Source organism: Neolamprologus multifasciatus, chromosome 16, assembly GCF_963576455.1.
Source record: "Neolamprologus multifasciatus chromosome 16, fNeoMul1.2, whole genome shotgun sequence".
Lineage (NCBI taxonomy): Eukaryota > Metazoa > Chordata > Actinopteri > Cichliformes > Cichlidae > Neolamprologus > Neolamprologus multifasciatus.
Window position 1 is genome coordinate 35,163,702 of NC_140454.1, and position 12,195 is coordinate 35,175,896.

The following is a 12,195-nucleotide window of genomic DNA, read 5'->3' on the forward strand; positions in this document are numbered from 1 at the left end:
TCTTCCTCATTGAGGAGGTACTACTAAGAACAAGATTCAAGGAGTCCTTGGGGAAGTTTGGACGTTCACATGAAAGAAGTTTTAAATGCCTATTAGTAATATTAATGGCCGTAAGAAAGGGTCTGAAGGGTACCTTTTAGAGGTTCTAGTGGTGACAGAAAGAATCATGTATGCGTTCCTATGGCATTAACGAGGATCAACTTATTTGGGGAGTTTCCAGAAGTCCTTTGAAAAGTTCAGTGTCCTGTGAGTGAGTCTACATGTCAAATGTGTTAGATTCTGCTGGTTATTTCAGAGTTGCTCGTGATAGTCCATTAGAGAAGCTTTAAGAGTCTTTCAGTAAGTTCTAAATGTCTTTCAGGGGTAAAGGAGATGGTTGTACAGACAAACAACAGACACACACATTTAAAAACCAGCTAAAACACAGTGAGGTGTTGAAATAATTTTATTTGAAGTTGATGGAGTCCAAAAACATCTAATGTGAAAAGTCAATTGAAAAGTTAAATTAGAATCAAAGCATTTTACCCTCAACGTGAAGTTTAGCTGAAGTGACTGCAGAGCCAGCCATGAAGGTGTACTCGGCACTGTCTCCAAAGTGAACATTCCTGATGCTCAGAGAGTGAGTGAGCTGTTTGCAGCGAGCCTGGCAGCGGTCCGTAGAGCGGATCTCCACGCCGTTCTTCAGCCACTTGTACGTTATTCCCTCGTAGTTCACATTCACCTCAAATGTGACCGTGTCCTTCTCCTGAGCGTTCAGGTCTTCAAGCATCGTTGTGATCAGAATAGCTGGAAAACAGCAAAGTGATAATAAGTTTGAAGAGATGTTTAAGTACAGTGAAGAATACAAAGTTGTGTTTTTTAATCTGGAATTTCATCCTTAGTGCAAACATCTGATCAATTAAAGTGGCTTATACTTATAATTTGTCATAAATATCCAATTAGAAAATCTGAATGTAACTAAAATGTTTCCAACTCAGAGGAGAAATGAAAGAATCCAATTAAAGTTACTTAAAGACATTTCATGGTTTGATACATTGTAATGATTTGGCAACATCTCTGAAGAACTAAGTGATGAATTGATACATTGTAAATCTAAAGGTTTAAGTTTCACTGATGGTAACTTACGGTTAACAGTTAGCGTTGCAGAGACGCGGTCGTTCCCACAGACAAAGGTGTACTCTGCAGAGTCTCCATTGCTGGTGTTCATGATCTTCAGCTGATGGAGTTTCCCTTGAACCACGATCCTGAACTTCTCACTCATCTCAATCTCCACACCATCCCTCAGCCAGGTGGACGGGACATTGAAGTGAGAAACTTCACATTCAAATGTGGCCACCTGAGTCTCTGTGACCTCCACGCTTTTCATGGGCCTTGTGACACGTAGAGCTAAGAGTAAAATACAGACATGTTTAGTCCTAACGTGACCTTGGCCTGTGTTTTAGCATTTTTTACGTCCAAAAACTACTGAGGTGATAATGCTTACACTCAACAATGAGGTGAGCGCTGCACTGCAGCTGTCCTGCAACAGCAATGTAGTTGCCCTGCACGCTGTCGTCCACGTCGTGGACAATCAGCTTGTGGTTCTTCTTCTCAGAGACGATGCTGTAGCGCTCGTCAGACACCAGCTCTTTGTCATTGAACATCCATTTCACTGGGATGTCATCCTCTGAGATGCCAACTTCAAATACAATTGTTGCTCCTGACAGTGCTGTCACATCCTTTGGCTTCTTCAGGATCTTAATGGCTGTGGGAAAAGAGGTCTTCTGTTGGTAAAAAGCTTTAGGAATCTAGAGGTCCCATGTGGTTTAGGTAAATTTCACAACCTTGTAGGGACCGAGCCAAAAAGCTTTTTGTGTTTTATTCCAAAATCAATAGTTAATACTTACTTTCCACATTGAGTCTGGCACTTGCAGACAGTTTTCCCAGTTTGAAGGAGTAAACAGACTCATCATGTGTGCTGCAGTTCTTGACCTTCAATGTGTGAAGTGTGCCTTCAACACTGATTTCATATTTATCACTGGGCTGGATCTCAACGCCATTCTTGATCCACTGTGCTCCCCTTACATCCTCATGGGTCAGTTCAAGGCTGAACGTGGCTTCTTGAGTCTGGACTACATTCAGGTTCTTCAGGGTCTTCTTGACTTTGACAGCTGTGGAGAAAAACACCAAGAGGCAAGGTAACGGTTAAACAAGTGAAGTGGCTGAGTGCAGAATTAAACTCTGACAGGGTGGGTCTTTGTGGTTGTTGCTGTGGGCAGGTACGAGTCAGCAGACCAGATCTAAATGATTTAAATTTAAAGTATCATTTGATCATTTGGAAGAAATGTCTGCACTCATAGAGTCAACAAATGGTGTGTTTTTATGGCAGGTTGCTGGTAACAAGTGCAAACTGGTTCTTTGCTCAGTTGTCTGTTATGTGTTGACACAATATTTCAGTGAAGAGACATAAGAAAGAAAAATATAATTACTCTGAAAACTGGACTGGACATGAATAAAGACGCAGCCCATGTTCAAAGAAACACTTTAAGCACCTTCACAAACAAATGCAGCTTCCTAACCTCCTGATGGCTGTATGATCTACGTGTGTGTTTCCATGGTGAAAGCTGGACCTACCCTCGACTTTCAGGTTGGCTGAGGTCTTGGAGGTGGCGACCTGGTAAGTGTACTCTCCAATGTCAGTGGCCTTAGTGATGATGATAACGAGGCGTCTGACAGCACTGTCCACCTCGCTCAGCACGTTCTCGTTGAAGTCAACAGGCTGACCGTCTTTTAGCCACTTGCCCTCTGCGGATGGGTTAGCAACTTCACACTGCAGCACAGCGGTCTGGGAGTCAGCTACCACCAAATCATGTAGGGGCTTCTTAATGGCACCACCTGGGGACAGGAGATAGCCAGTTACTGCCTGGTGACAGAAATCCTCTCTGAACTTTTTAAGCGTGCAATAAAAGTGTGTTTTGCGTACCTGTTACGGTGAGTGAAGCACTGCACATCTTCTCACCAGCAGCAAACATGTACTCGCCCTCTTCATCCTTCATTGCATTCATGACCGTGAGCCTATGCCTCTTGTCCTTGGACTCCATCTTGTACTGGGAACCAGCTTTAATCGGCTGCCTCTTAAAGGTCCAGAAAGCATCAATGCCTGGGTGAGAGACCTCGACCTCGAAGGTGACATTTTCAGACTCGGAGCACTGTTTGTCTTTCATTGGTGTCACAATCTGGACAGCTGTTGAGACAGAACGATAGTTAAGCCTCAAACTGATGTACAGTAGAATAGAATAGAATAGAATAGAATAGCCCTTTTTTTGTACATGTACAATAAAATTGTAGGAAATGTAGACGACTTGCTTTCACTTTTTCACAATTATCCATCTGACTCATTCAATAATAAAGATGCACCACATGGGCTTGGTTCTAGTTTTGTAAATGCCACGAGGTCATGATGTTCATGTCAGACTGTATATGTAAGAAGCAGGTGCAAGTTTTCATATGATTTTAAAGAGAGTTGCATTCAGCAGAATCTGAAACTATTGTGTTTAGCAGAAAAACGATTTCTTATGTTGCCAAGCAAATATTCGTGACCCTTTTCAGGTAATCAGCTTGAGTAAGATTTCTGGAAGCTGAAAGCATAGACTCTCATGTCATGACTCTCATGTCATGACTCTCATGTAGTTTCTTAAGTTTTCTACAGGTAAACTTGTGTCTAGTGGTGGTCATGGTTTATTAGACCTAAAGATTCATAAACTTAGCTTCCAGGTCATTCCAGAATATAGATGATGCAACTACAGCAGTAAAACTCCAAAACATGCTTGGACCTCATAATGGCGTAACGTACGCTCAACAGTGAATCTGCAGCTGGTGTCAGCTCGGCCAACCACCAGTTTGTAGTGTCCTTCATCTGAGGCGTATGTTCTGGTGAAAACCAGGCGCTGCTTGACTCCCTTTGCCACCATCTGGATTCGCTCACTGGCTGTCAGCAGGTTGTCATTGTGGTACCATTTGACTGAGCTGATGTCCTGAGCAGAGATCTTTGCCTCTAGGACAACCTTTGTACCCTCAATTGCATGACTGTCCTTCAGTGGGATCAGGATGCCAATAGCTGCAAGATGAGATATTTTGATTAGAGGATTTTATTTTGAAACAGAAAGTCATTAAAGAAAAACATGTGCATCTGAGGTGACCCACTCTGAATGACCAGCTTTGCAGAGGTTGAAATTTCATGATCAGGAACCTCGAAGGAATACACCCCAAAGTCGTCCTTGGTTGTATCTTCTATGAGGAGTTTGTGAATTTGTTTGTCAATAACTATATGCACACGGCTGGAGGCTGTGATGGGCTGCCCCTTCTTCATCCAGGTTCCTTCAACATTCTCCTGGGAGAACTTGACCTCAAGCTGAGCGATGTCACCCTCGCAGACGGTCATGTCAGACAGAGGCTGCATCAAGGTCACTGGACGCACTAAAATATAAAGATGTCACTGTTAGCACTCTACATGCGATGTGTGTGTATCTGGAAAGGCCCCATCGGGGCTGAAAGGTATGAACAGGTTTAAGAGGAACATCTGCTCCATGCAGACGTGAGTTTCAGGAAGGCCTTCGTGTTTGAGCAGCACGCTGCTAAACTGCAACCAAACACCCAGCGATGCTACACCGTGGGACACGTGGGCCTGTTTTTGAGAGATGTCGCTGCCTTAAATACAAAATAAACTTGTCTTAAAATGGTTAATTTTCTCACCTTTCTCACCCCTTGATATGTTTTCTATGTTTGATTATGAATAAAATATGGCTTTATAAGATTTGCAAATCAAAGTATTCTGTTTTTAATTTTTATTTTACACAGCACCGCATCGTTTTTGGAATTGGGTTTGTGGCACTTTTATAAAAACCTATCGTTTAGATTTAAATGTATTTTGAGGGAAAGTAGAAATGGTTTGTCCACAAACAGGAGAAGATGGTTAGCCCGAATTCCACTAACACATTTTGTTGTAGTCTGAACAGTAGACTTAACTTTACTTCTTAAATACAATAACTTCTGTCCATAGAGTTTCATCATCCATATCCAATTCAGTGGGAACAGCAACTCACATTTCATCTTCAGAGAGGCACTTGTCTTAAACTCGCCCACTTTGAAGGTATATTCTCCCTGGTCTTCCTTCTTGACGTCTTTCACAGAGAGAGTGTGTCTTCCACGGCGGGAGGAGATGACGTATTTACTGCCGGGAGTCAGCAGATTATTTCCAAAGTACCAGCTGCCTTCAGCATCTTCACGAGAGACAATACATTCAAACTCTCCGGAGTAAGTCTCAGGCACCTCGGTGCTCTCCAGCTGCTTTAACAGCTCCAGAGGAGCTCCTGTTGGTCACATAATACAACAAGAGTTCAAGTCAGTCACAGAGTATATATATACCATATAAGGTACCTTGAGGTAACCGTTATGTATTTGGAATAATTAATAATGAACTGTGTGATTTCATTACCTAATGAACAGAACGTGAAGAACCTAACCCACCTTCAACATCAAGCTTGGCGGCTGTCCTGACAGTATCATCCTCTACAGCCACGCATGCATATTCAGCATCATCCCTCATTTCGATCATCAGCACAGACAGGAAGTGAACCTTTCTGTCAGAGTGCATTCTGTATTTGTCTCCAGAGAAGATCTCCACATTATTCTTCAGCCATTTGACCTTCACAAAAGGCTCGTTGGTTTCACACTCAAAGGTAGCCACGGTATCCTTCTCCTTGGCACTGACGTCCTCCAACTTCTGAGTGAAGTTAACGACTTGTTTTGCTGCAGAAATGACACCAGAGCATTATTCAGAGAACGCAGGATTTAAAATCAGAATTATATGTACATGATCAAGATCTGTGTTACCTTGCACCAACAGGAAAGCGTGGCTTGAAGTCTCTCCAGCAGTACTGGAAGCTTTAACCATGACACTGGCAGAATCCTCTGCTGTGACATCCCTGATCACCAGTTCACAAACATGGTCCTCGGGCCAGTACCAGTAAACGCGGTCAGACTTCTCCAGCTGAACGCCATTCTTGAACCACTGACACTCAGGTTCTGGTCTGCCGACAACTCTGACTCTAAACTTGACTTCGTCACCCTGTGCGACTGTCTGGCTGGTAATACGCTCAAGGATCTTTGGCGCTTCCATGCTGGGTGAGAGCTTGACCCTCTCTGGTTTTAGAGGCTTGGCAGTAACTTGGCGACGCTCTTCCTCCTTCTTCTTCTCAGCCTCCTCCTTCTCCTTGGCACGATGAAGCAGTTCCTCCTTTGTCTTCCTCAGCAGGTCCTCGTAGGAGTCATCTCTCTTGCGAGACTTGAGATCCACTGCGGTAATAGACTCGTAATAGCCTTCCTCTGTCCTGCGCTTGAACTTACTCCTCAGCTCCTCTGACTCCTCACTGGCTTTCTCATGGACAATTCTCTGGGCCTTCTTGAGTTTGACGACCTCTTTCAGCTGAGTGTCCTCTGTAGGCTTTTCAGCTTTAACTACCTCAAATGGTACTTTTCCAGGTTCGGGTGCAGCCTCGGCTGGCTTAGCCTCAGGGGCGCGGCGCAGATGAGTCCTGAAGTCCTCCTTCTGCTGAATGTCCAGTTTTACGACGTGCTCAATGGAGCCCAGATTGTTATCTGCTACGACTCTGACCTCCCCTGAATCATATGATTTGATGTCAGTTATCTCCAAGTAGTAAATGCCATCATAGCGAAGTCTGTATCTCTTGCTTTTGCGGATAAGTTGTCCATTGAGGTACCAGTTAACTTTTGGTGTTGGATATCCGGTCACTCTGCAGCGGAATCGAGCCGTTTCACCCTCTACAACTCTGACTGGCTCTGGAAGAAGGACGATCTCCGGCTTCATCTTCTCTGTTTCTTCTTCAGCAGTGACTCCATAAGGTCCACCTTCATGAGCCAAACGCTCCATCTCATCGATCCGGTGGGCACCTTTCCTTCCTTCAGGAAGTTGTGTTTCCTCAACAAGGCCCTTCTCATCCTTGACAATCAGGGTGGCTGAGGTTTGGTCAACTCCGTACTTGTTGGTCGCTCTGCAGGTAATGACGCCGCTGTCTCTAGCATAAGCGGCTTCATAGTCCAGGCTGCAGTAACCAAATTCATTCACCATGCGCAATCTGTTAGCAGCAGCCAGAGGTTTGCCGTCATGCAGCCACTCCACCACCATCGTGGGGTCACCAATAGGAGTCAGTCTGCACTCAAAATGAGCTGGACCGAAGCGCTTCATGCGGACAGATGTCAGCTTCTTCTTGAACTGTGGTTTTTGCTGCTTCTCTTTGTCATAAAGGTCGCCTTCCTCCCACTGCTCTTGACCATATCGCAGATGAAGCGGCTCCACCTCTGGAGGAGCGATCTCTTTGGCTTTGTATGTTCCTTTGGGAATGATGAGTTTCCTCTCTGGTTCAGGCTCAGCATATTCCACCTCAACATTGACTCTGCAGCGAGTGGTATCTCTGCCAGCCTTGTTGATGGCTGTAGCAGTGTACCAGGCGCTGTCTGAGCCAGCTGCTGATGGGATCTGGAATTTAGCCTCTCCTCTGGTTCCTTCAATCCTGGAAAATCAAATTCTCACTTTAGAGAAGCTTTGACATTTGACACGTGTTTTTAATTGAAATGAAAATCTCAGGTTGCTTTGAGGAATACTTTTACTCTCCACAAACGCAGCGTTTCATTAAAAAAGTGTGTTGCTGCATCAAGGTCATTGAAGCCAACAGATGTGATCTACATTTAAAGTCACAGAACATACTTGATGCTTGGGTGCTTGTGTGGGGTGATGATGTCGCTGTTCTTCAGCCAGACGATATCAGGCAGTGGGTTTCCAATGGCTTTGACAGCCAGTTCAACCAGCGTGCCCTGCTTCACACTGATGTTCCTCAGTTTCTCAGTGAACTGTGGACGCACCAGGGTTTCCTTGGCTGAGAAAGAAAGTTAAATGAAAGTAAGCCGATCCCCCAACAACAAGAAACTTCACGTTGAGAGAATATGAAGTTGCATTCTTACCATCAACAGCGAGAGTGACGGAGATGGATGTGCGTCCAGCTCTGTTCTGAGCCACCACAGTCCACTCCCCGGAGTCTTGTGGCAAAGCTGGGACGATGATCAGGGACTGAGTGCCATCCTCTTTAACCACGATCTTGTGGGTGTGGTCACTAACTGTTTGTTGTCCTGAGAGGAAGATAGTTGAATCGCTTGTGAGATCAACAAATTTTGTTCAAACTCTTTTTGAAGATCTCCTCTTTGTTGTACTCACCATTGTGGAACCAGTACGTCTCAGGCATTGGTCTGCCCACAACCTTCAGGTCAAATCTGGCAGTTTGTCCCTCAGAACATTTATATGATGAAGGCTTCATGACAAAAACAGGCTTGTAGAGTCTTTCTAGCTGAGCCTCATCAGTCTCATCTAGCCGACGAGCAGGAGAACGTCCAGGTGAACGACTGGGAGAACGGCCAGGTGAGCGGCTCAGAGAGCGAGGAGATGTGGACCTGAGAAAGTATTCATCCTTGTCATTTCCCTTATCGTCAGTGTTCCCTGTTTCAAGCTTTGTGAATGTCTCTGTTGTTCAAGAAAAGCTTTACCTGATCCTCTGCACTGCTGGCTGTGGTGTGAATTGCTGAGGTGTTACTGTTTCACATGGCTCCACATAGAGCTTCCCAGAACTGACAGCATTACCCTTCATGTTGGTGGCAAACGCGGTGTACACGCCTTCATCTTCGGGTATCACTACAGGCAGGCGAAGGCTGGCCCGTCCATCCTGAAGAACCTCTATTTGGTAATGGTCTCCAGCCCTAATACGCTGGCCATCTTTGAACCAAGCAATCTGTCAAGAGATACGACGTGATCGTAAAATCATGTGAACTCTACTTTTTATGTATTTCAAGACCATTTCTCTAATTGTGCCATATTTCTTAAAGATTCAGCACCTTGGGGAGCGGCATTCCAGACATCTTGCAGTGGAAAGTAACGCTCATCCCCTCCATGATCCTGTAACTTTTCACTGGAGTGTCAAAGGCTGGCTGTACCGCCTCAGTCTCTGTGGCAGTCACCATCAACTCTCCGTCCTCTGTCACAATCTCTCTGTAGCTGATTTTCATAATGGTAAACTCAATCTCCTGGATGATCCTCTGCTCGATGACAGACAGATGGAATTCCTGCAGATATGATATGATGTCAGTCAGTGGGTCCTGATCATAGTCAAGCCCAAGGAAAGGTCTTTGTAGATTACGGAAATGATGATTTTTATGCTTGCTTTAATTTTTATGCATCGGTTATTACATTTTCTTCCCAATAACGTGCATATTTAACGCATATTTAAAGGCACATAAAGGCTTTACTAAAGCTGGATAGTCAACCAGTCTGACAGTGCGCTCTGAATTACAATATCAGCTGCAGATACTACTGACAACAGCAGTATCTGCAGCTACAGGGACCCCAGCTTTTTACTTAATCTCAAGGTAAAGTGCTTACTTAAGTTAGTGCTGTGCTCATCGTCATGATGTGATATATGCACACAAAATGATAGAGGTGTCCACATGCTAACTGTTCTATCAGGATTTGAGACTTTGTGGCATCTCCAGCCTGTTCTTGTAAACAGCTCACTGGAGCTCATATGAACTATTACACAGGACAGTGACAAACACTCCATATAACCCTCTCGTTCCTTATGATGGCTTTGACATGTTTGTATTATGATCACAGCTAAGGATTCTCTACCTGTCCAGAGATAATGGTGGTGGTTATCTTCTCCATTGTTGTAACAGTGACAGGGGGGATATCTCCCACCTTGGGCTCTTGCACAATGGATGTCACTTCAGTCTTAAACATTGCTTCCTGTTTCTTCATGTAGGCTTCATATTCCTCTGTTGGCAAAAAAAAAAACAATCCTATGAGTTCAAGTAGTTTCCATCATCTCTTTAAGGACTGTGCAAGCTAACTGTTTCTGCATCAGCTGTACGGCATAATGTCCACGGACAGTCCCTTTATCTCTGCTCCTTGTGTTATATCTCTAGGACAGCAGTTTGCCATCACTGCAGTATTTACTGACCTTCCTCCAGCAGACTGGCGGAGGCAGAGACTTCTCCAAGCTTATTCTTGGCAAACACGGCATATTCTCCAGCGTCATCGGCGAAGGTCATGGAGATCTCTAAACGGCACTCTCCAGTCTCCTTCTTGTAGGCAACTTTGTATCTGATGGAGGGGAATGAGCATTACAGGCCCCTGAAGGCTGCGGCGTGTTGTATCACAATAGGAGCAAACAGTGTCCTAATATTTTACCCATACTTAGTCTTACCTAAGAGCCCACTGAAGATAAAATCATGCATTCAGGTCTAAAGGGATTGAGCTCAATGCAGGAACGAGAGCTGTAGCTTAATGTGCTGGTGGCTCATTGCTGGGTGAGACACTTGACCTCAGCTGAACCATGAACCAGATGTTTGCTAATCCTGTGTTATATCTGACGGGGACTTTAGGATTGGTGTCAGTTGGGTTTGAGAGGGGGGGTCCGAGTTGTGTATTCTGGTAGAAAGCTGAGCTCTAATGACGAGTTCATTTCTTACAGTTTTACAGTTTTACTTTAGCACTTTAGTCCTTGAGTTCGGGGATTTTACAGCTCATTCACACGTCAGATAAAAAGGTTTCCATGTAAGGACAGTGAAAACCTGAGCACAGGTATGACTCACCTGTATCCGGTAGTGAGTGGGACTCCACTCTTCTTCCAGATGATGTGTGGTTTGGGGCTCCCCCCAATCTGACACTCAAACACAACACTTCCACCCTCCACTAGCTTCTGGATGGTTGGTTTCTTGATGAAGAAGGGAGCAGCAGCAGCAGTCTCCGACTCCACCATGCTCACCTGGGTCTCCTCTCTGGTTTCTCTTAATCTGGAAATAAAAATGTTTCCTTATTTTCAGGCCCAACCTGTACCGCCTGTCATCCGTTTCAGGGATGTAAAATAAGAAACCGATATGTTTGACGATTTCACTCGATGAATGTAGCTCAAACTTTACTCACTGAGCAGTTTCAACATGTTCTGTAACAACAGCAATCTCCTCTCTGCTCTCGATGTCTTCAGACACTGGTGGGGAAAGACAGTTCATCACTGTAAACGCATGAACATGCAGAACGTATAGACGGGATGAGATTATGCATGTGAACAGTCTCTGAGGAAAAAAGGGCTCAAATTAAAGTTATCCTGATATCTGCTGGACACGCTCGTTCCTCAGTATGTTACAGCAAGAAGATTACTGAGAACGTGCTGCGTGAGTGACGCTGCATCCTGCTTGCACTGACCCTGGACAAGCAGGTAACAGGACGTGCTGACAGTTCCCGCCTCATTGGTAGCTGTGCAGGTGAAGCGGCCGCTGTCTTCAGCGAATGCTTCACGGATCACCAGTCTGGCAAATCCACTCTCGTAGGTGATCTGGAAATCAATGGAGCTCTCAATCTTGTAGTCCTCTCTGAACCACATAACGATGGGGGCGGGCTGACCGCTGATCTGGCACTCCAGGGTCACAGACTCGCCCTCGATCACATTCGTGTTCTTCAATCCCTGCACAAAAAATATCACAACACCTTTACAAAAAGGTCTGTTTCCCTAAACAGAGTGGACATGTGATCTGAGGGCAGTCCACTCACAGACATCAGCGTGGGAGGGACCACAGCACCACCGGCAGAAGGCACCGCAGCTGCCTCCACCACCTGGAAGATATTCACAGGTATGTTGGGAACATCAGGCTGAAAAACTACAGCAGCTGTTTCTACGATCCCACACATGGACACTGACAGAAACAACCAACACACACACACGATGAAGAAGAGATGACACAGCACATATGATGGAGGGAAGGCTGGATGGGCTGCAGAGGTGAGAATGAGGTTGTCAATAGCATGGAGAAGCCAGTTAAAGTTTATTACAGCGATATTTAATCATGGATTTTCACAGAAATCAAGAAAACCATCAAGAGAAGTTGTAAAAACCAGAAGTATGACCTGTGTCCCACAACATTGTTCTTCAGCTGTTCTTTAGTCTAATAAATGGTGGAAATGTCACTGAAATGAGGAGCATTCAAACCGGGGTAACAGGAACTTCTGCCCTTTCAGATTTTTCCAGAGTTCAAATAGAGGTTTTCAGCCTGTGAACGAGGATCTCATCAGGCAGCTCGTATTAGGATTCATCATCTTGA

General features: G+C 44.9%; 1 protein-coding gene across 11 annotated transcripts in view; it reads right to left on the minus strand.

The window, feature by feature from the left end:
* Positions 1-12,195, minus strand: part of LOC146501191 (titin-like) — a 171,660-nt gene that overhangs the window by 148,834 nt on the left and 10,631 nt on the right. For all 11 annotated transcript variants that reach the window (XM_085135574.1, XM_085135573.1, XM_085135571.1 and 8 more), the window contains exons 11-32: positions 11,648-11,710; positions 11,303-11,561; positions 11,024-11,087; positions 10,693-10,893; positions 10,059-10,201; positions 9,728-9,873; positions 8,938-9,165; positions 8,593-8,834; positions 8,267-8,499; positions 8,017-8,181; positions 7,763-7,931; positions 5,872-7,568; positions 5,506-5,787; positions 5,082-5,348; positions 4,183-4,455; positions 3,833-4,096; positions 2,963-3,223; positions 2,614-2,874; positions 1,887-2,150; positions 1,484-1,744; positions 1,126-1,386; positions 526-786 (exon numbers count right to left, since the gene is read on the minus strand). In XM_085135574.1, the coding sequence (XP_084991700.1) occupies positions 526-786; positions 1,126-1,386; positions 1,484-1,744; positions 1,887-2,150; positions 2,614-2,874; positions 2,963-3,223; positions 3,833-4,096; positions 4,183-4,455; positions 5,082-5,348; positions 5,506-5,787; positions 5,872-7,568; positions 7,763-7,931; positions 8,017-8,181; positions 8,267-8,499; positions 8,593-8,834; positions 8,938-9,165; positions 9,728-9,873; positions 10,059-10,201; positions 10,693-10,893; positions 11,024-11,087; positions 11,303-11,561; positions 11,648-11,710 (6,265 nt within the window). The remainder of the gene's footprint in view (positions 1-525; positions 787-1,125; positions 1,387-1,483; positions 1,745-1,886; positions 2,151-2,613; positions 2,875-2,962; positions 3,224-3,832; positions 4,097-4,182; positions 4,456-5,081; positions 5,349-5,505; positions 5,788-5,871; positions 7,569-7,762; positions 7,932-8,016; positions 8,182-8,266; positions 8,500-8,592; positions 8,835-8,937; positions 9,166-9,727; positions 9,874-10,058; positions 10,202-10,692; positions 10,894-11,023; positions 11,088-11,302; positions 11,562-11,647; positions 11,711-12,195) is intronic.